This window comes from Meles meles, chromosome 16 (genome assembly GCF_922984935.1).
Source record: "Meles meles chromosome 16, mMelMel3.1 paternal haplotype, whole genome shotgun sequence".
NCBI classification, from domain to species: Eukaryota; Metazoa; Chordata; class Mammalia; order Carnivora; family Mustelidae; genus Meles; species Meles meles.
This window is the reverse complement of record NC_060081.1, coordinates 23,027,949-23,049,026: the sequence shown is the minus strand read 5'-3', so window position 1 is coordinate 23,049,026 and position 21,078 is coordinate 23,027,949. Positions and strand designations below refer to the sequence as shown.

Sequence of the window (21,078 nt, the reverse complement as noted above, 5' to 3'; positions counted from 1 at the left end):
TTCAGCAGAAGCAGGGGAGTTTGGCATGAGGGGCAGCGAGAGACACGTTCAGAGGCCGCTGCCATGTTTGCATGGAGAGGGCAGATCTCCCCCCCTGGGCCTCAAAGGACAGATTGCCCGTTTAGGTAGAGGACCAGGCTGAAATAGGAGGAGAAATCATTCCAGAAACATGGAGGGAGAAAAGATGCTGGCCCAGGATGAAGCCCTCATATGCACTGTTTTTTTTTTTTTTAAATGCGGGCCTCTCCACAAGGCGCCTGGGTGGCTCAGTCGATGAAGCATTCCACTCTTGATTTTGGCTCAGGTCATGATCTGAGGGTGGTGAGATCAAGCCCTGTTTTGGGCTTGGTGCTGGGCAGGTGTGGAGTCTGGGGGAGAGTCTCCCTCCCTCACTCTCTGCCCCTCCCCCCATCCTGTGCATGCACTCTCTCTAAAAAAAAAAAAAAAGTAAATGTTGGCACGTCCAGGCAGAATTTTCAGCCCTGTCCCCCTCCCATGCTGTGACACCCATCCTGTCCCCCACCTCCCATGCCTGTCCCAGGGCTAGAAGCCCCTCTTCCTGCTCACCGTATTCTGGCTTGGCCCCTCTAGAAGTGCTCTGGAGAGGCCACGTGGGAATTGCAACCTCAGAAACGATAAAGGGCAACAGCCCCGGGACAAGAAGTCTGGTAGCCGCCCTGGGATGTGGCAGTACTGAGGCAAACTGGCCTGTTTCCCTCTTACAACCTCCTAGGACCTATAGACCTGATGAGGAAATGCTCCAGGAGGGTGTCCTCTTCCAAGGGAGACTTGTCTCACAGGCCACAGTTGCAGCCGGGCCTCGGAGGCCGAGCGCCTAGCCCCAGACATGCTTTCAGACCCTCCTAGGACCTCCCCTACACCCTCTGGGCTTTCACCGCCCCGGGGTAAGCCCGGGGGTTGTAAGTGGTAACCAGCCAGGACTTGTCTCCACAGAGAGCCCGAGCTTCCAGGGCTCCTCATCCTACAGCAACACCCTCCTGCCCCCCGGCCAGCCGTGGCCCAGAGAGCCAAGGAGCCACAGCACCCAGAGCGAGGCCGGGAGCCTGCCCGCCTTCACCGTGCCGCAGGCGGCGGCCTCCGGGAGCGCCACCCCGAGTGCCACCAGCAGCAGCAACAGCAGCTGCTCCACGGTGAGCACCCCGCCTTGGGGTGAGGACATGGAAAGGGTGGGCTGCTCCTTTTTGGCTGCTGCAGGAAGGCCGAGCAGACAGCCCGGATAGGAATACTGCCCGCATGGCCCTCGAGTGATCCCGGAGTCCCCCGGGGTGGGGGGGCCCCTTGCCTGCCCACTGCTCCAGCCGTTGGCTCTTACTGTGTGCACCCCCATCTACATGCTAGGTTCCCCGAAGATGGGGCTGAGTGGCACACAACTCTGAGCCCCTTGCCCAGTCGCTGGGCAGGGCAGTCACCATCCTGCTCGGGGCAGAGAGCGGCGCAGTTTCCAGAGCCCCGCCGGCCACGGCCTTCTTGTAAGGAGGGGTCCCCCTCCACATACTTGTTCCGTGGGCTGCAGCGGACTCTGAGTCTAGAAACGCACTGCCCCTTTCACCTCGGACTTCTGGGGAGACCAGTGCCCTCCTCTTGACCTGGTCACGCTCCTTCCTGGCCCCTAGCCCAGCAGCCCAGGAGACTATTACACATCCCTGAGTGACGATCTGAAGATTGAAGTCATCGAGAAGCTCTTCACCATGGATACAGAGGCAAAGGACCAGGGCGGCTCCCAGGTAGACGGGCTGTGCCGCTCACACCCGTTCTTACAGCCACGTCGTTCACTGCAGAGCCTGAGCCGGGTGGAGGGGTGGTGCTCGGCCAAGGCCCTGGTCTTAAATGGGAAGTGGAGCCTGGGGTAGTCCCCTTCTCCCCAGGCCCAATCCAGCTCGTGCAGTCTCTACTGAGGCCGGTTTTCCTCTGCCCCAGAAAGCAAATTACCCCTGCTCCTTTCTTAAAGAAGCTTTATGTTTAAAGAGTAGATCAGGAATTGTGAGAGGTTTATAAATAAGGAAAATTTACTCTCCTCACAAACACATTCATCTTAGGATTCTGAAATAATAACTTTTATTTTAAATGCATCTTAAAAGGATAGAGGACTGACAGATTTTTCATTTACACACCACTTTTCAGGAACGTACAGAGGCAGTGTTCCTGGAAGGGACTGGTGTTCCTGAAAAATTACCAACACAGGGATGGGGTGGGTATTTCACAGAGCATAGGAGGAAGAGGAGGACCGAGTTGTCCCTGCCTCCCCAGGAGCCACCGTAGACACCATGGGCCTCACAGGCAGTCTCACTGGGGCTATCGGAGAGAAGTGGGGTCGAGAGGAAGTCGGTTCAGCTGGGAGGAGGCAGGGTCGCCTGTGGGGAATGTGCAGGCGCCACCGAGCGGAGCATGGCGATTCGGGGCGTGAACCCCTGGAAAGGCTAGTGTCCCGGGCCAGGAGCCCTGCACAGCAAGTAGACGAATCTGAGTTTTTGGTTGGTGGGCCCCAGGGATCAAAGGCGGTGCTAGAGCAAGGGAGGGACACTGCTGCAGGGAAGGGGTGCACGACAGGGAGGGCGGGACAAGGGAATAGCGTTCTCAAGGCGAGGCCTGCCTCCCCACACCTTTACCTCGACCTTGTCCTCAGACGGACTTCAGTGAGCTGGACCTGGAGACGCTGGCCCCCTACATCCCCATGGACGGCGAAGACTTCCAGCTCAGTCCCATCTGCCCCGAGGAGAGGCTGCTGCCGGAGAAGCCGCAGGCCACCCCCCAGCACTGCTTCAGCACCATGACGAACATCTTCCAGCCGCTGGCGCCCATGGCCTCCCACAGTCCCTTCCTCCTGGACAAGTATCCACAGCAGCTGGGAAGCAAGAAGATCGAGCCTGAGCTCCAGCCCATGTCCTCCATCTTCTTTGATGGTGGGAGTAAGGGGTCATTGCCACTGTGCTGTGGCCAAGCCAGCACCCCTCTCTCCTCCATGGGCGGCAGATGCAACACCCAGTGGCCTCCCGACCCGCCATTACATTTTGGGCCCACGAAGTGGCCTGCCGCAGATCAGCACACGGAGTCCTTGGGGCCTTCACCGTTGGGTACCCCCATCCCCTCACCCCATCTCTCTGTGGTCAAGAAACGGTGAGTGGCCCAGACCCTTGCTGTACCCACAGAAGCTCCCACGGCAGGGGATGGGGTGAGGCTCTGAGAGTAGAGGCTGTGGGGGACTCACCCCAAGGTCTGTGAGGCCATGAGCAGAACACATTTGTGTCCGGGCGGTGGCAGAGAGAAGGGGCCTGCTGAGGGCCTTGGACGGCACGGTATCTCCCTTCAGACCGGGGCTCCGCAGCCGAGTCACAGATGCACATGGGCATCTGAAGGACTCTTTCTGCTGGAACCCTGGCTGAGAAAAGCGTAGAAGATGCCCTTGCGTCTCCCCTGCCTAGCAGCTGTCCCTGGTTCCTCCCATCTCTTCCTATCTCCCCAGCAAGGCCCGTGTCAGCCAGGGGGGGCACTCACCGGGCCGAGTCATGGTGGCTGATCTGGGACTTCTCATGCTCAGAGCCCCCCTGGTTCTGCTTCAGGGGATGCTTGCCCATCCTCCCCGGGGAGCAGTCCAGGGGAGAGACAGGGCAGAAGACCGAGGTCTTCAAGACCAATGTCACCCACGGTGCAGCCACAATGGAGGGCCGCGCAGAAGCGCAGGCTGGCAGGCAGCTGTGGAGGGAGGTACGGGTGACCAGCATCCGGAGCCCGCGGCCCCTCCTCTGGGACCCTGCCCTTCGCATCTCAGAGCCAACACGGGCGAGTCTGAGTTCTGGAAGGGCCCTCTGAAGGCACCGAGAACATGGGGATGTGGGGCTTCCAACTCCTTCATGGCTCTTTCTCTTGGCATTGGCAGGTCTGCAAAGGGCTTTGGCCCCCAAGGCCCAGATGTGATGAGCCCAGCCATGGTGGCCCTGGCCAACAAGCTGAAGCTGAAGCGACAGAGAGAGTTTGAGGAGCAAGCCTTCCAAGACATGAGCGGGGTGAGTCCGCTGCCTGGTGGGGTCTGGACTCCCTCCACAGTCTGGAGGTGTGGAGATGGTGAGGACGGAGGTCTTCTCCCAGGGGCTGTGGGGGCCCAGAGAGCCTGCCAGGGGCAACAGGAAGGGGTGTGGATGTGACCTGGCCGAGAGAGCACCCCAGCCCCCTCGCAGGCCCACCCTCCGCCCGACCCCGTCTGAGGACCTGCGTCTCTGGCCTTCTCCCTTCTGCCTCCAGGGGGATCCGTCTGGCAGCGGCACTTCCCATCAGGTGTGGAAAAGGGTGAAGAGCCTCAGGGCCAACGGGACCTGCCCTCTGATGCCCGACAAACTGCTGAGTGCGAACCGCCCCAGTGGTAAGCAGCGGGTCCAAGCCTCCTGGGGGGCTGCAGGGGCACCTCTGGGTTCCTCCACAGTCTCACCCCTGCCTCTCTGAGCCTCCGGTGTACCTGTCCCCCCCGCCCCCCGCCCCTTCCACGAGGCCCGGGTGAGGTACTCAGGGAGTTCTGGGTGCTGGGGCCACAGGAGCTGGGTCTAGTTCTGGGCACCTTTTGTGACGGAAGGAGGCAGTCTCTCCCCTGCCTGGGCCTGGCACTGTCCTCACTTGTTGGCATTGGTCTTTCAGACGAGTTCACCCAGAATCCCATGAGGGGCCTCGGACAGCCTCTGAGACACCTGCCACCGTCTGCCATGAGTCCTGGGGAGAACACCAAGAGTGGGTTCCCCCCGCAGTGCTATGCCCCTTCCTACCAGGACTACAGCCTGCCGTCCACTCCCAAGGTGTCAGGTGAGTGCGTCTGGGACCTGGAACCAGCCAGCAGCAGGGCTCAGCTCTGTACGGGGACAAGACTGACGCCCTGGAGGGCAGCTGCCTGTCCCAGAAATAGTACAGCAGGGGTGGATGCGGCCTGGCCCCAGGGTTTTGGAAGGCACAGCCAGGGCTCTTGGGGCGTTAGAGTCCCCAGGCCCGTGCCTTCTGCTCAGTGTTTCATAGCACCATTTTGCCTACTGCCTCATTCAACTGTCTTCGGGCAGGAACAGAGCTGAGGACGTGCACAGAGAACGTACTGCCACGGGGTGACCCTGGAGAATTCGGGGAGGGTTAGCCACCCTTCTCCCCTGGGCTGCCTGAGTCTGTTCCCATCTCACAGATCCTCATTACCAGCCCCCAAGGGTTGCTATTTGACATGAATGTAATCGGTGGTTTGGGGAAAACACAGTAGAAGCCTCTTCCCAAAAAGGGAAGAGACCCTTTTTGGAATATTTGACAAGAGCTTTAAAAACACGGTACCAACCATTCTTTCAGGCATGGCGAGTCGGCTGCTTGGGCCCTCCTTTGAGCCCTACCTGCTGCCCGAATTGACCAGATATGACTGTGAGGTGAATGTTCCTGTGCCAGGAAGCTCCACGCTCCTGCAAGGAGGGGACCTCCTCAGAGCCCTGGACCAGGCCACCTGAGCCAGGGCCCCCCTGGGTGGCACCCCCCGCACACGCTGCCCTGCCAGCTTCACTCTCTACGTCTACTTTTGCAACTAGGTATTTCTAACACCAACACACTTTTTACAAGATGTACCTACTGGCAAACCTGCCCACGTCACCACGTAGTGGCCTTTTCCTAAAGATGCTCACTTTAGTAGCTGTATTTTTAAGATACACGGTTTTACCTGCTGCGTTTTATTCTGTCAATGAACGTGTTCTTAAATTTTGTAAGATTTTTCTTTCCCCAACTTTGATTACTTCTAATTTATATTATTCATGGGTGCCTCGCTCTCTCACACACAGTATCCATACTAATGAGTTTTGTGTTACGTTTGTTCTCTTGTCGGGATAAGCTTGGGCTTCGTTTTACTAAAAAAAGGTGGTGGTGTTGCCAAAGAGAAACAAAGTAATTTTGCTCTCCACGCCAGATTTCACAGCCCGTTCCTCTCAGAGCCCTTCTCCCTTCTTTCTTAAAACTCATCACCCTACGGTAAAGTTCCATCTTTTTGCTCTTCTTAAGCCGACTCTTAGCTCTAATCTTGACACAACAGTTGGGAAAGAAGAGAAATGTGAACGGTGAGCTCTGGCGTAAGTGCTCGTGAAGGTTGCGCGAAGTGGCTTTTCCCCCTGTTTGGGGTTCCTCTCTCACATTCTGTGGATCTGTTTATTATTATTCAAAACCATAACTGAGTTTTTTTTTTAAGAGAAAACATCTGGTTTAATGTGTTTATCATATATATGGGTACTTTGTAATATCTAAAAATTCAGAAATGGAATCCTGCTCATGGAATCACTTTAAGAGCTGTTTTGTAAGATGTCGGTTCTCTCTCTCCTGGTGTTGCCGACACCACCGTCGTTCGGCACGCCCCTGGGCCTGTCCTAGCTCTGTTCAAGGTCTCTCGCTATTGGCTTTTTGCTTTGGGGATATGCCATAGGCGTGACAAGCAATCCAAGACATGGAATCATGAAGTGTGGGAGCACTGCGAGCTGTCTTCTCATGTTCTATATGTATTATGTATGTATGTATGTATGTATATTATTATTGCTGCCAAGAGGGTCTGATGGCATGTTATGGGGTGAGGGTGGGGTGAATCTGAGGGAGGGGAAGTGCTTTAATTTTTCTTCAGATCTTGTTGCTAGCCCTTCAAGTGCACTGAGCTATGGGACTCTCAAGGTCTTTCACATGGCACATTTGGGTATTTCCAGAATTACCATGAGATGGTTTCAGTGAGGATTCAGAAATGGTGCAGTGTTCCAGCCCACGGTCCTCCCAGCTTACCAGCCCGGAGCACATGGAGCTGGCCTGAGAGAGGGTGCGGAGAGGGGGAGTAGCTGGTCCTGACCAGGCCCTCACCCCTTCCTCAGCCTGCTGTCGGGGGCCCTGCCGGGAGCAGCAGGCAGACTTCCTGGTTGGCCCCTAGCCTCAGGCCTTCTCCAAGGTCTGTCGCCTGAAGTGACATTCAGGTAGGAAGCACTGAAAAGCAAGTGTTTCAGAGCACTTTATAACTCACTGGTCAAGAGGGACAATACCTTTTGGTTTTTAAATAGCAATCACATGGAGCTCTTCAGTCCTGGGTAGAATGAGGAAGTTTCTAGAAACACACACAAAGCACAGCAGGCCAAGAATTTGGTAAAGCTGGATGGACTTACTGCCAAAAAGATGGAAGTTCAGAAGAAATCTAGGAGAAAAACGACCTGGCCGCTGCCTTGACCCGATCACGCTATAGCACCACCACTTGGCCCCACACACGGCGGCAGAACTTGAAGGGTTACTGACGTGTAAACGCTGGTGTTTGATTTCCTGTGTGTGTTGCCTCAGCATTAAGGGCATTTTTTTTACCCTTGCAGTTTTACTAAAAAACTCTGAAAAAATATTCCAAGCTTCATATTAACCTTAACCTATCAGCGTAACGAGTTCATGAACATTACCGTAGTGTCAAACTCCTACTGACAACAGTACTAGAGGGGAGCTTAACTTTATAAAGAAATGTATTTTGACACTGATATCTTATTAAAGTGTTCTGAACCTACCATCGCTGGTGGCTCTTGTTTCTGTAGATTTGTCACGGGCTACACCAATGGAAAGCAAAGCCTCTCTTTACACAGCTTACAGACAGTGCGCGCGGACCCTGATCTCTGTGAGGTAATGGAGGCCAGCCGAAAGGAGGGAGAGAGCAACACGAACACGGGCACGGCTCAGGACTGGCTGCCATGTTGCGTCAGCCATATTTCCGCCCATAGTTCTGTCTGCTGCTAGGCCCTTTCTCAAATCCTGGGGGGCGGGGCGGGGGGGTGTTACCCAAGGACAGAAGTCACCATCCTGCTTTCAGAAGACTACATGAAACAGCGTGAGAGCTGGGCTGGTCTCCACGTCACACTCTGCACTTTGAGATGCAGGTTCGAAGGGGCAGTGTGGGTTGAGTGGTCAGGGAGGACCTCCAGTTGGAGGCAGCAGGGTTCCAGTGGGGCCTTCCCAGGGAGAAGGTAAAGGTAGGAGGGCAAGGCCCAGCCCGCCTCAGGTGGAGACGGGTATGGCAAAACCCTGAATTAGACATGGCTTGATGGGTTCCCAATTTCAAACTTTACCTTCCTAAATCCTGTCCTGCTTGTGAACAGGCAGCTCTCTCTGTAGGGTCATGCGGAGGCCGGGGGGGAGAGCCAGCAGCAGCCTCTGCTCACAACCGTCAGGCCTAGAACCAGTCATTCCAGCATATTCCTTTGAACTCCGTGGTCCCTACAGGAACTGCTTGGCCTCTCTGTGGCCTTTGTGAAACTGAAATCAATCCCTTCACTTCCGTGACCACCCAGGCAGGATCAGGAGAAGAGACTTTAAAGTTCTAATGTCACAGAACACACATACACACGTTTTTTGAACTGATACTCATTTGGTGAAGTCATGATCTCTCCAAGAGCTCACCAGCTCAGAGCAGAAACAAAAGCAATTCTGAGTAATTCCCCTATGTGAGGTGGTGTTCAATGATAGAGGCCCAGGGCCCACTTTTTTTTTAGGTAGTCCCTGTCTCAGACACTGGGCTTTGGTGTCCCCAAGTGCACTGGTACTTGGGCCAAGGACCCGCATCCTGGGTTCAGAAAGCACAAAACTAATAGATACAAAAGAACCCTCAGTTGCTTTTGGGTGAAATCCAGGTCCTGTGAGAGTTCAGAGGCGGCCAGGAAAGATCTGCCTGGGCCTCAAGAGTGGAGAAACCCATGGCGGAGCTGGGAGGGAAGAAGACTGGTAAGACGGGGGTGGCAGGGAAGTTATTTCAAGAGCGGATGAGGAGGACAAAAGCGTGAGGCCAGAACAGACCGCACCTGCAGGAGACGCTGGACTGAGGAGACGGTAGCCTGGCCACTCACAGCACAGGCCTGGAATCAGACCTGGGTTTGGGTCCTCAGTCTGCTGCTTCCAGCTGCGTAACCTTGGGGAAGGACCTTAATGCCTGAGAGCCTGTGTCTGCCTCCCTGGGAACAGGGCATGGTAACAGTCCCTACTTCATAGGGGAAGGCTGGAGATAGAAATTTGGGACTCAACAACAGGTAAGTTGTACTTAACTCCATGAGACTGGGTTAACTTACCCAGCAGATAAGAGCGGAGACAGCACAGTTCTAAGGTAGAGCCCGGGTCAAAGTCAGAGGAGGAGCCAACAAAGGGGCTGAGCAGAAGCAGCAAGTAGGAAAAATCCCAGGAACGTGGCATCCCAAAACCCAAGAGAAGGGGGCATTCCAAGAGCTTACCAGCTCAGAGCAGAAGCAAAAGCAATTCTGAGTAATTCCCCTATATGAGGTGGTGTTCACCTCCTCATAGATGAAGGTTCCTCATATATAACGGTTCCTATATGGAACAGTTAACTGGGCCTCACTCTAGACTGAAAGGTCACGTAAGAGGAGGAGACAAACTTGGCTCTGGGGTTTGGCAACATGGAGATGGTCACTGACCTCGCACAACGCAGTTTGGGTAGACAGCAAAGCACAGCAGCTTGATGGGAGCGGACTGAGGAGTGAGCTGCCTGGAGCAGAGCGGGGACAGAAGCCACAGTAACACACAGCTCTTTCGGGAAGTTTCCTTGTGAAGGGAAGCAGGGAAATGGAGTAAAGCTAGAAGACCCGGTTCCGCTTTCTAATATTTAATAAACTTTTAGAATAATTTTAGATTTGCCAAAAAGTTGCAAGAATATTAGAGAGAGTTTGGGCACCAGTTCCCTGTCTTGCTAGCGTTACTGTGGTACGTATGTCACAAAGAAGGAACCAGTACTGAGAACGTTCTTATCTAAGATTTGTACTTGATTTCAACTTCCTTAGTTTTTGGTCTAAGGAATTTCCTTCCTGTTCCAGGATCCTATCCAAGATACCCTACTGCATGTAACTGTCGTGTGTCCTCAGGCTCCTCTAGACTGTGATAGTTGCAGGGTCCATCATGGTCATTCAGACTTCCCGTGTTGTTGATGACCTTGACAGTATTGAGAGGTGTTGTTCAGGTATTTTGATATGACAGCATCCTTCAGTTTGGATTTGTCACATGTTATTGTCATGGTTAGAGATTCTGGGTTTGGAGGGGGGAAGACAACAAAGACCCAGTCTCAGCGCATCACATCGAGGTACATGCAATCAGTGTGACTTCCCACTGTTGATGTTGACCTTCAGTTGGCTCATGTGGTGTTTGAGGGGTTTCTCTGTAGAGCTTTCAGATTTTCCTCAGGGACGTTCTAGTTCAAGATGAGCTAGAGCCCATGGGAGTGTTGATATGGTGATGGCAGAGGGAGGAACTGATTAGGGCTCGCAAGAGAAGGGATCATTGCAGGAATAATGCCATTGAGAATAATAATGGGCATGGATGGGCGCTAATGCAGCACGGACAGAAACATTTGTCAGTTCCTCATTTTTAAAAAAGATTTTATTTATTTATTTGACAGACAGAGAGATCACAAGTAGGCAGAGAGGCAGGCAGAGAGAGAGGGGGAAGCAGGCTCCCTGCTGAGCAAGGAGCTGGAGGTGGGACTTGATCCCAGGACCCTGGGATCATGTCCTGAGCTGAAGGCAGATGCTTAACTGACTGAGCCACCCAGGCACCCCCCATTCATCATTTCAAAGGAGGGAAGGCAAAGAGTAGATAAGGCTGCAGCCTGTCAGGTGGAATGGGTGAGGGTAAGATGCTAAGCAAACTCCAACTTATTGTTTCCATCTCCACAGCGATGGAGGAGGCAAGACCATTAGCGGAGAGAAGAGGAGGGGCTGTCAGAGTTCTTAGCAGAGAGAAGTGTGGAATCGCCATTTTAGGCAGCCAAACTGATGGTTAGTATCAGATGCTCAAGTGAGATTTTGGTCACAAACTGACCCACTGGCACAGCTGTATATTGTTCTCTGACCACACTGTTCCACCCTAATGGAGGCAGAAGGAATGGTCGCCAGGTTGGGGGGCGGGGGGGGGGGGGTCCAGTGGGAACAGTGTGTCAGAGGGAGATAGGAATGTTTCCAAGGGAATGACTATTATGACGGACCATGAAATCTAAGTTGTGTGAGAAGGAACGAGGGAAAAAAAAGAGGAGGATGACCAGTGAAAAATCAGTAGGTTCAGTGAACGAGGGGTCTTAATGAGGTGAGGAAGGGGTCAGAGAGAGGTGTGGACAAAGGGAACCTTGCAGATAGTCACTGTCAGAGGAAAGGAACCTGAAAATTGAAATTTCACTTGTACGGACATATGACCCAGCAACACCGTAAGTAAATACAACAGGTATTTATCTTAAGTGAAAACTTTAGATTTACGTAACATCTGCCCACAAACATTTATGAATAGAGCTGCTATAATTATCAAGAACTGAAAACAACCCAAATGTCCTTCAACAGGGGTATGGATTAAAAAAAGAACAAACTGGAACCCCTCCCTATAATGGAATACCAATCAGCAATCTGAGCTAACTTGATTCACACAGCACCATGGAGGAAGGGCAAAGGTATTATTCTGAGCGAAGGAAGCCAGCATCAAGCAGGACAGTCCATGTAATTCTATGTATAGGACATTCTGGAAAAGCAGAAAATAACAGGGACAGTGGACCACTGGTTGCCCGGGGTCAGGGGTGGGAGAAGTCCGAACAAAGGGGCTGCATGGGAGAGTTCTTTCGAGTATTAGGATTAGTCTACGTCCTGTTGGTGGTGGTAGTTATGAAAACCTGTGCAGGGGCAAAATTGTAGAACTGTACATCAGAAAGAATTTTACTTGATGTAAATTGAAAACTTGTAAAAAAAACTAAAAAAATTTGAGAACTCGGCGGTGGCTGAAGTCCCGTGGAGAAGGTGGGAGGAAGTGAGGGAGAGTGGTTGACATGGCGGACGGCACGATGACGCCGAGTAGAGAGGTGCAGGCGAGGTGGGAGCTGTGGACCAAAATCACTGAAGGGGGAGTCACTAGAGGCCAAGGCTGACAGCCAGGAGGAGAAAGAAGAGTCCTAGGACATGAAGGGAGACGGTTTGGAAGCAGCGACGCAAAAGTAGAAGGGCCCCTCCACCCGTAGGCCCTGCCTGATGGCGTGCCTAGACAAGAGAAACGGGCCCCTCCCTGATGGCTGCAGCGGGCAGGGACCTCAGCGGAGAGCCAGGCTCCAGTTCAAGAGGGAGGTGAAGGCACAGTCAGAGAAGGCAGGAGGATCTAGGAGGTGGCTGATGTCAGATGGACAGCACCCCACAAGCCAACACTCTCGGGGCTGGGCTCGACCCTGGGAGCTGAGACTTCCAGGAGATTACAGGCCAGGCAGCTACCCCAACAGATCATGTCCCTCTCTAGCACCGCACCTTAACAGAGAGAGAAACGGGAGTTTGTTCACAGAAGGCGACTAAGATGCAGACAGGCCTCACAAGCACATCACCGCAGCTGACTGGAGAAGTTGAGACAGTTTGTCCCAGAGGAAATAAGATTTGGGGAATCTCCAAATCCCCCCCTCAGACAGCTGGGGAAAGCACAGTGTGCAGCTTTCCCGGATGGCCCACATGGTAGAACCAGGCCTGCAGGTGGAGAGAGAGTTCAGCTCAGCGCAAGCAAACTCAAGAGTAAACCGTCCTCCTCCCCTAGCGCGTCAGTGTTTGCCTTCTCAGTATAATAGGGAAATTAAGTCTTTACTCTGAGCACCAAAGAGAATGATGCCATCCAAGGATATTGGGTCAAGATTTAAAAAAAAAAAAAAAAAACAGGGCGCCCGGGTGGCTCAGTGGGTTGGACCTCTGCCTTCGACTTGGGTCATGGTCTCAGGGTCCTGGGATCGAGGCCCGCATCAGGCTCTCTGCTCAGCGGGGAGCTTGCTTCCCCCTCTCTTTGCCTCTCTGCCTACTTGTGATCTCTCTCTCTCTGTGTGTCAAATAAATAAATAAACTCTTTAAAAAAAACAAAACAAAAACACCTGATTTCAAAGCTTTGCTCAGATCTCAGCCTGGACATCTACGGCCCCGTAGAGCCCAGGACAAGCAGAGGGGAACTCTCACTGCCCCTTAAGTGTTCATCTCCTATCTGGGCAGAAGAAAGTGTAAATTTTGTTGACTTTGGAATTTTAAAATTGTTTTCTTCATACAGATTTAGAGTGCATGCTCTCTAAGAAATCAGTAAAGTCGAGGAACTGTTACAGCCAAGGGGAGCCTAGGAAGACCCAACAGTTAAATATAATGTGGCTTCTTGGAAGGGAAAAATGAACATTAGGTTAAAAAAAAAAGAAGGAAATTTGAATAGAGGCTATACTTATTAGCTAATACTAATTGTATTAGTTCATTCATTAATTGTAAGAAATAGATTATAGTGATGTAAGGTAATAATGAGGGAAAGTGCCGGCAGGGGAAGTAGTGATTCTCTGTTTTGTCTTTGCAATTTTGCCACAAGTCCAAAATTATTCTTAAAAAAAAAAAAAAAACTGAATAAAAAAAGGATGCCAGATAAAAACAAAGAAATGCAGGTGGAAATGGAGAACAAAGGACAGGATAGGTAAATGAGTAAATCTAAGTGAATAGTGACTATTAAAGCAGTAATAATGAAAATATATTATGGGACTTTAAATAATGGACATTAATGTACATGCAAACCACAGCATGACAGGTGGGAAGAGGTAAACGGAGAAAGTGACTTTCAGTCTTTGCATAGTCTGGAAGTGGCAAGTGCACTAACTTACATGAGACTTTAGTAAGTCAAGGGTGCAGGTTGTGATCACAAGGGCAATCGCTAGAAGAATCATAAGAGCATGTGTAACTAACAAGCTAATAAAGCAGAGAAACTGAATCTTTAACAAAATACATGATTACCCCAAAAGATGACGAAACAGTAGAGAAAAATGAACATGAAATAAGTGGGACAAACTGAAAGTAAGAGGTTAGATTTAAATCTAAGTCTATCAGTAATTACATAAAATACAAATAGGGTACATATTTCAATCAAATGAAAAATGTCAGACTGGGCTTAAAAAATAAACATAAGCTGCTTACAGGATATATGGTGTCTAAGCAAGAATACGGACGAAGAACTTTAAAAGGACAAAAGATTTATAAACACACACGAAAAGCTGGTATAGCATACTAATAACAGATTTGTACACTTTAAGGAGGAAGCAGTACTAAAACACAGGGACATCTCACAATAATAAAATGTGTCAGTGCAAGAAAAAGATATTATAAGTTTATGTTTGCACGCACCCAATGAGTCTTAGATATTACTCCAAGGAAAAACAAAATCTACACTCATAGTAGAGGATTTTAACACCCACCTCTCAATGACTGATACAACAAGCCGAAAATAGTAAACAAGAATCATGGAAGTGAAAAATGACTTTGTAAATGGGAGAAAATTACAAAGTTGTATTTGATAAGGACTAATATCCCAAATATATAATGGACACTTACAGCTCAACAACTAAAAGGTAAATGATGCAATTTAAAATGGGCAAAACATTATAGGCATTTATCCAACAAAGACAGACAAATGGCCAACAATCATATAAAAAGATGTTCAGGGTCTTTAGTCATTAGGAAAATACAAATGAAAACTACTCTCAGATACCACTTCGCATACCAGTAGGATGGCTAACAGTTAAAAGATAGACAATAGGAGGGGGCGCCTGGGTGGCTCAGTGGATTAAGCCGCTGCCTTCGGCTCAGGTCATGATCTCAGGGTCCTGGGATCCATGATCTCAGGGTCCTGGGATCGAGCCCCGCGTTGGGTTCTCTGCTCTGCAGGGAGCCTGCTTCCTCCTCTCTCTCTGCCTGTCTCTCTGCCTACTTGTGATCTCTCTGTCAAATAAATAAAATAAAATCTTAAAAAAAAAAAAAGATAGACAATAGGAGTGTTGGTGACGATGTAGAGAAACTGTAACCTTCCTCCATTTCTGGTGGGAATGTAGAATGGTGTAGCTTTTTGGATAGCTGTTTGGAAGTTCCTCAAAATATTAAACACAGAATTACCATATGGCCCTGAAATTCTACTCCTATACAAGCACACGCATTCACACACCCTCCCAAGGGAACTGAAAACCTTGGTTCACACAAAAATTTATACACAAATGTTTATAGCAGCATTATCTATAATAGTCAAAAAGGAGAAACAACTTAGATGTCCAGCAGGTGATAAAAGCATAAACAAGGTGTGGGATAATACAGTGGAACAGTATTCGGCCATATAATGTAACCAAGTACTGATACTACAACAGAGACGAACCTTGGAAACCTTATATGGAACAAAAGATGCCAGACACAAAGGCCGCATATTGTATGATTCCACTTCTATGAAATGTCCTGAATAATTCAATCCATAGATACTGAAAATGAATTAGTGGTTGCCAAGGGATGAAGGAAGGGAGAAATGGGGACGGTTTCTTTTTGAGGTGATGAAATATCCTGAAATTAGTAGAGATGGTTGCACATACTAAAAACTATTGAATTGTACACCTCAAAGGTGAATATTATGGCATGTGAATTACAGCTCAATAAAAACTAGACAACAGTAAAAAAGATTGAAGTACACGATAAGAAACAGACCTAATGGCATATGTAGAACCTTGTGCCCCATAAGCACAGAAGACACATTCTTTTTAGTGCAGATGGGGAATTTACTAACGTTGGCCATAGACTAAGCCACAGTATTAGTACCAAGCATATATTAATACATTTCAAAGGTTTAAAATGACACAGAGCATATTCCCTGACCACAGAGAAATTAAACTAGTAATGAAACTAGTAATCAATTAAACTAGTAATCAAGTGGAAGTTTAAAAATCACAAAGTCTTGAATGTAGGAATAGAAAGTACTTCTAAATTGCTCATGGTTCACAAAAGATCACATTGGAAATTAGAACATACATTAAGTATTAATGAAAACAGTGTATCAAAACTTCTGGGATTTATTTAAAGCCATGCTTAAAGGGAAACTTACAGCCTCAAATGGATATATTACAAAAAAAAAAAAAAAAGGATAAAAACCAGGGATACAAGTATTTTTATCAGGAACTTAAAAAACAAATAGCCAAGTAAACCTAACAAAAAACAGAAATAAGAAAATAATAGGAGAAGGAAACAATGAACTAGAAAACAAATATATAATAGAGAAATAGCAACAGTGCTGAAATTAGTTCTTTAAAAAGAATAAAATTGAGAGTGCCTGGGTGGCTCAGTGGGTTAAAGCCTCTGCCTTCGGTTCAGGTCATGATCCCAGGGTCCTGGGATCGAGCCCCGCATCGGGCTCTCTGCTCGGCAGAGAGCCTGCTTCCTCCCTTCTCTCTACCTGCCTCTCTGCCTACTTGTGATCTCTGTCTGTCAAATAAATAAAATCTTTAAAAAATAAAAAAAATTTAAAAAAAGAATAAAATTGATAAACACCTAGCAAAATATATCAGGAGACAGTATACAAATTACTAACATCCAAAAATAAAAGACTATAAAATATTAGAAACAACTTTATGCCGTTCAACTAGATGAAATAGACCAACTTCTTGAAAAACCAAATCAAGACTGACACAATAGGAAATATAATTCCATTACTAATTAAAGAAAATGAATCCTTAAGTAAAACTTTCCCACTAAGAAAACTTCAGTTTATGAAGAATAAATGAACAAATTACAAAGAATAAATTCTTAATGAAGAATAGCTTCATTATTAAATTCTCCCAGTTGGGCTCCCTGCACAGCAGGGGTATCTGCTTCTCCCTCAACCTCTCCTCCCACTCCTGTGCGCTCCCTCTCACTCACTCTCTCACATAAAGAAAATCTTTCCAATAAATAAGTTCTCCTAAATGTTTGAGGACACTCTTTCTCAAACATATTTAGCAAGTAGGAAAAGAGGGCACACTTTGAACTCCTTTATGAGGCCAACATATCCTTGATGCCAAAGCCTGACAAGCACTTAATAAGAAAGCAAACTTACAGAAGGCCAATCTCTTTCACAAACATCCATTTTAAGATTTTCAACAAAATATTACCCAATCAAACCCAGTAACATATGGAAAGGAAAATGCACTGTGAACAAACTGGGTTTCTTAAAGGAAAACAAAGCTAATTTAGCACTGAACAATTGATCAATGTAACTTTCCATATTAACAGAATAATGCAAAAACTCAATGTAGAAAAGATATTTGATAAAATCTGAAATGCATTAATAGGGAAAAAAATAAGTGCACTTGGAATAAAGAATAACTCCCACAATCTAATAAAGGATATTTATTAAAAACCTAAACGGGGGTGCCAGGGTGGCTCAGTCAGTTAAGCGTCTGCCTTCAGCTCAGGTCATGATTCTAGGGTCCTGGGATCGAGCCCCACACTGGGCTCCCTACTCTGCGGTGAGCCTGCTTCTCCCTCCCCCTCTGTCTGCCACTCCCCCTGCCTGTGCACACACTCGCTCTTGTGCGCTCTCTCTCTCTCTCTGTCAAATAAAGAAATTAAAAAAAAAAACACCCTAAACAAGCATCATATCTACTGGTGAAATTAATATTAACACTAAAAGCTTTCCCCCTGAGAGAAACAACGTAAAGAAGCCAATATCATTACTTCTACTCAACATAATGCAGAAGAAGCTAGCTAGTGCAATAAAACAAGAAAAATAAATAACAAGTATGAGGATTCGAAAGGAAAACAACTGCCATTATTCATAGTTTACATGATTGTGTATATGGAAAATGCAAAAGGATCTTCAGATTACTAAATTTAAATATGTAAGAATCATCTGTATTTTCATATACTAACAAGTGAAAATAGCATTTTTAAATATATATTCAACCAATAAAAATATAATATCCATGAATAGATCTAAAAGATGTAGAAGAGTGCTAAATATAAAACCTTAAATATTGAGAAAAATTAAATACCAAAATAAATAAAAGTCTATTCCATGTTCATGGGCTGGAAAAGTCAGTATGTCTAAGATGTCAGTTCTCCTCAAATTTCGTTATATATCAAATGCAATCCCAATCAGAATACTAGGAGGCGCCTGGGTGGCTCAGTGGTTTAAGCCTCTGCCTTCGGCTCAGGTCATGATCTCAGGGTCCTGGGATCGAGCCCCACATTGGGCTCTCTGCTCAGTGGGGAGCCTGTTTCTCCCTCTCTCTCTGCCTACCTCTCTGCCTACTTGTGACCTCTCTCTCTGTCAAATAAATAAATATTAAAAATATATATATTAAAAAAATATACATATATATTTAAAACATGTGTTCTGAACTTTATGCAAAAATGACGAGCCAAAAGTATCCAAAAGAATATTAAAGAAGAGCACGCCTGGGTGGCTCAGTGGGTTAAGCTGCTGCCTTCGGCTCAGGTCATGATCTCAGGGTCCTGGGATCGAGTCCCGCATCGGGCTCTCTGCTCGGCAGGGAGCCTGCTTCCTCCTCTCTCTCTGCTGCCTCTCTATCTACTTGTGATCTCTCTCTGTCAAATAAATAAATAAAATCTTTAAAAAAAAAAAAGAATATTAAAGAAGAGCAAAGTTGGAAGACTTATACAATTGGATACTAAAACTTATTTTAAAATCACAAAAACCGGGGCACCTGGGTGGCCCAGTCAGTTAAGTGTCTGCCTTTAGCTCTGGTCCTGATACTGGGGTCCTGGGAACAAGGCCCCCATCAGGCTCCCTGCTCAGCAGGGGGTCTGCTTCTCCCTCTTCCCCTGCCTCTTCCCCTGCTTGTGCTCTCTTTCTCTCTCTCTCAAATAAATATTTAAAAAAATTTTTAAAAATCACAAGAATTGTGACAGTGTGATATTGTGTAAAATTAGACAAAGAGACCAATAAAACAGAAAGACTGTCCAGAAATCAACCCACTCATACATGAACACTCATTCTACGAGCAATGAGGAAAGGATGTCTTTTCAATAAATATACCCAATTAATAGGATATCCACGGGGTGGGGGGGGGATTATTCTCAACTCCTACTTCACATCAATCTTAAGATTTCCAGATAGAATAGAGATATAAATATAAAGATATATAAAGGCTCTTTGGGGCAACCAACTGGCTCAGTTGGTTAAGCCTCTGACTTTGCATCTCAGCTCAGGTCTTGAAAAAAAAAAAAAAAGATACATAAAGCCTCTAGAAGATAACAGAGGAGACCATCTTCAGGACCTCAAAGTAGGCAAGACTTCTGGAGCATGAAAAGGTAATTCACAGAATGGGAGACAGTATTTGCAGTATTTACATCTCACCAAAAAACACGTGGATACATAAAGAACTCCTCAAATCAATTTAAAAAACAATAGAAAAATAAAAGCCTCGAAGAGATACTTCACAAAAGTTTTTATGACCAAAAAATGTAAAACAGAGCTCAAATGCAGTAGTCGTCAGGAGAATGAAGATGAAAACCACAGTGAGAAACCACTTCCACCCCCACAGAATGGCTCAAGTCGAAAACCTCCGTCAACACCCAAGTTCTGGAGAGGACGCAAAGCAGCTGGAGCTCTCAATTCGATTTATAATGCTAAATTCCAGCACACTCCCTTGTACCCAGCTGTTCTACTCACAGAAATACCTGGGACATTAGTCCAGCCGTCCTACATGACAGGTATGAGAATATACACACCAGCATTCTTCTCAGTGGCCCCAGACTAAAAATCACCCGAGTCTGTTACCAGCAGAGTGAACAAATAACTCGTCCCTCATTTTTAAAAATGGAATAAGCAGCCACAAGGTAAATGGGAGAGCTGCTGCCACACACAAGAACACAGCTGAATTCTCATAAATCTGAGCCTGAGAAGCCAGAAGCAATAGATTACGAGCTACAGAATTCCATGCATAAGTCGAGGACACACAAAACTAACCTAGGATATGACAAGTCAGGCAGCGATTACCCTTGGGCAGAACAGTGAGTAGTGACGAAAAGCATGGAGAGGGCCTCTGGGATGCTGGTCATGTGCTACTTCGAGCCTAGAAGGTGGTTACATAGGTATGTACCACTTGGGAAAACTCATCTACTACATACTTATGATTCGATAAATATTATTGGTACAGGTTTGCGGGGGAGATGGACACTCCTCTACTGTGGGTGGAAATATAAATTGTAAATATCACTGAGAGGCAATTGGGTCCTATCTATACAGGTTGGAATGCCGTACATCTTTTGAAGCAGCAATTCTCCTTCTAGGATTCTGGCAGTTCTATTTGTCCATGTGCTCAAACATACCAGGATATGCATTGCAGCATTATTTTTAAGCCTAAATGTCGCGGGGCAGGGGAAGGGTTGAGTAAATGACGGGGCATCTGAACAACAGCACACCGGTGTCGACACCAGTCCAGCAAGTGTTGACCCAGTCTGGCCCAGGTCCTCAAGCTTCATTCTAGGTTTGCACATGCTAGAATGTCCCTGGAAGGACACAGGAGCAGCCAGCAGGGTCACCTCTACGGCTGGGCACGAGGAGGCAGAGCCACGTATTGTAACTTTGGAACTGTGCACCATCCCAGCATGCAAATACATCGGTCTGAACAGAAACAACGGTGTCCAGGAGTGACAGCACCCTAGGACACCAGCGGAGGACAGGGTGTCAGAAGCCACCGGGTCCAGTCCCTCATTATGCCCGTGACGTGACTGCAGCACCCACAGCACACATTCCTCCGGAATGGGAAATACGCTCTCCGGGAGTCAGACACACCCACGTGCCATCCCCCTGCCACTGCGGGTAGAGGAAGCTACCCCAGAGCATCTAAAGCCCCAGGAAACGTGTGCGGGAGAAGCAGGTGTTAGCGGGAGGGGCGTGCAGGTGACGGGTGGTGGGGAGGGCAACGCCAAGGTTCCAGCACGCGTCCTGGGCAGACCAGAGGTGGGGGGAGTGGGTGGGAACTATGGGCAACGTTCTGCACGTCCAGAGGAGGCTTGATAGAACGGAGCCGGCTTCAAGCCAGGGGCTCCTCTAAACTGGAGCTTCATTTCCTCATCGTTCAATCTCCTCCACCTTTTTGCATGCCCACTGGGCGCTCGGCTCTGGGCTCGGTCTGAGGAACAGCACTGTGCTGGTGACCGGGGCCCGGCAGAGCCTGGCAGTGAGGGCACGTTCTGGGGAGACCATCTAGTGAGAGCCAGTGGACAAAGCCTCCTTTCTCTCATGTTCTGTTACGGTTTAAGGAAATGTAAATGTAGCATTAAAACA

General features: G+C 48.2%; 1 protein-coding gene across 1 annotated transcript in view; it reads left to right on the top strand.

Annotated features, from left to right (window-relative positions):
- Positions 1-7,529, top strand: part of EPAS1 (endothelial PAS domain protein 1) — an 83,307-nt gene extending 75,778 nt beyond the window's left edge. Inside the window, exons 10-16 of the mRNA XM_045980362.1 lie at positions 955-1,151; positions 1,635-1,745; positions 2,645-3,135; positions 3,896-4,022; positions 4,258-4,375; positions 4,645-4,806; positions 5,326-7,529. Of these exons, the coding sequence (XP_045836318.1) occupies positions 955-1,151; positions 1,635-1,745; positions 2,645-3,135; positions 3,896-4,022; positions 4,258-4,375; positions 4,645-4,806; positions 5,326-5,477 (1,358 nt within the window). The 3' untranslated portion in view covers positions 5,478-7,529. The remainder of the gene's footprint in view (positions 1-954; positions 1,152-1,634; positions 1,746-2,644; positions 3,136-3,895; positions 4,023-4,257; positions 4,376-4,644; positions 4,807-5,325) is intronic.
- Positions 7,530-21,078: the final 13,549 nt, after the last annotated feature.